A 1,268-nucleotide genomic window follows, 5' to 3' on the forward strand; every position below is an offset into this window, starting at 1 on the left:
ATTTTCCTCCTCTGTAGCACGACAGGGTTGAACTAGAGATATTCCATCTTTTTCAATTAAAAAATATGACAGAGAGTAACTAAAGAGCAAAGGAACAACATAATCAAAAATATGTAGGAAGAAGATGAACCTAGAAAGTACACCAAAGAACAGACACTGAAAGCTTGGAAGGAAACACTGGCAGGGCTCGTGAAGGGCTGGGTGTAAGGAATCAGAAATCACTCCAAGGTTTTTGTTTGTTTGTCTTGTTTTTTAATTGGGGAACAGTGTGTTTTTCCAGGACCCATCAGCTCTAAGTCAAGTAGTTGTTTCAATCTAGTCGTGGAGGGCGCGGCTCCATGGCCCATGTGGGAATCGAACCGGCAACCTTGGTGTTATAAGCCTGCGCTCTAACCACCTGAGCTCACAGGCCGCCTCTACTCCAAGGTTTTAAGCTCAGGAAAACAATAGTACCACTGACAAAGACCGTGGCTGATTTGGGAATAAGAGAACATCATTGCACGTATTTTCAAATTTATGCTGGCATACAGAATCCGAGGTAACAATTTTTAAAATCCAGGTATAAATGTCCTGCAAATCATTTGGAAATAATTTGGACTTATATACAGCCCCAATGAGTGGAGTGGACCACAGAAGTAAGGCTGGGAACATAAGTTTAAAGGCAACAATAGAAGCCAAGAGATAACTTATCTGAAGCAGTAAGTGTCTGAACAAAATAAATAGGTAAAAACTGGGTTATTCACAGTGCCAGCACAATATTGATCCAGGCATTTCGCAATTTAAAAAAATGTTTTTCTATGAGATTATAATCTGCAATCTACTGATGACAATTATCCTGACTGGTATAAAATTCAATTGAGGTGTTCATATGATTTATTAACTGCCCATATCTTGTCTTGATATGAATACCCACCATACTGTCATCATTCCAGACATCAGCTTGTGCTGCCTCTCCTTGGAATGAACCACTCCGCTGTTCAGCCTGTGTGCTGGACTGACTGGAGCTGGCGGCCAAAGAGGGTTGGTCATTATTCTGGAGTGAGGAATGCTCTGAATCTGTGGATGAAGGTAAGTTAGGTGCTGGAATGGCATCTTCAAGAATCAAACATATCAAGTCCCCAGAAACAATCCCATATGAAGCCAAGGTCTCTTCATCTCCAGTGAGGGCATCCTTGTTGTTCAATGTAATTGCAAACCGGGTATCAGAACTGCCAAGAAAGACGGATAAGGATGGTAAGAGCTACCTGTTACATTATCCTCAATAATAC

At 41.2% G+C, this 1,268-nt stretch overlaps 1 protein-coding gene across 1 annotated transcript in view; it reads right to left on the bottom strand.

Moving 5' to 3' along the window:
- FBXO7 (F-box protein 7) overlaps window positions 1-1,268 on the bottom strand; it is a 35,481-nt gene that overhangs the window by 28,910 nt on the left and 5,303 nt on the right. Inside the window, exon 2 of the mRNA XM_019642581.1 lies at window positions 914-1,208. Coding sequence (XP_019498126.1) covers window positions 914-1,208 — 295 coding nt within the window. The remainder of the gene's footprint in view (window positions 1-913; window positions 1,209-1,268) is intronic.

This window comes from Hipposideros armiger, unplaced genomic scaffold, assembly GCF_001890085.2.
Source record: "Hipposideros armiger isolate ML-2016 unplaced genomic scaffold, ASM189008v1 scaffold_71, whole genome shotgun sequence".
Taxonomy (NCBI): Eukaryota; Metazoa; Chordata; class Mammalia; order Chiroptera; family Hipposideridae; genus Hipposideros; species Hipposideros armiger.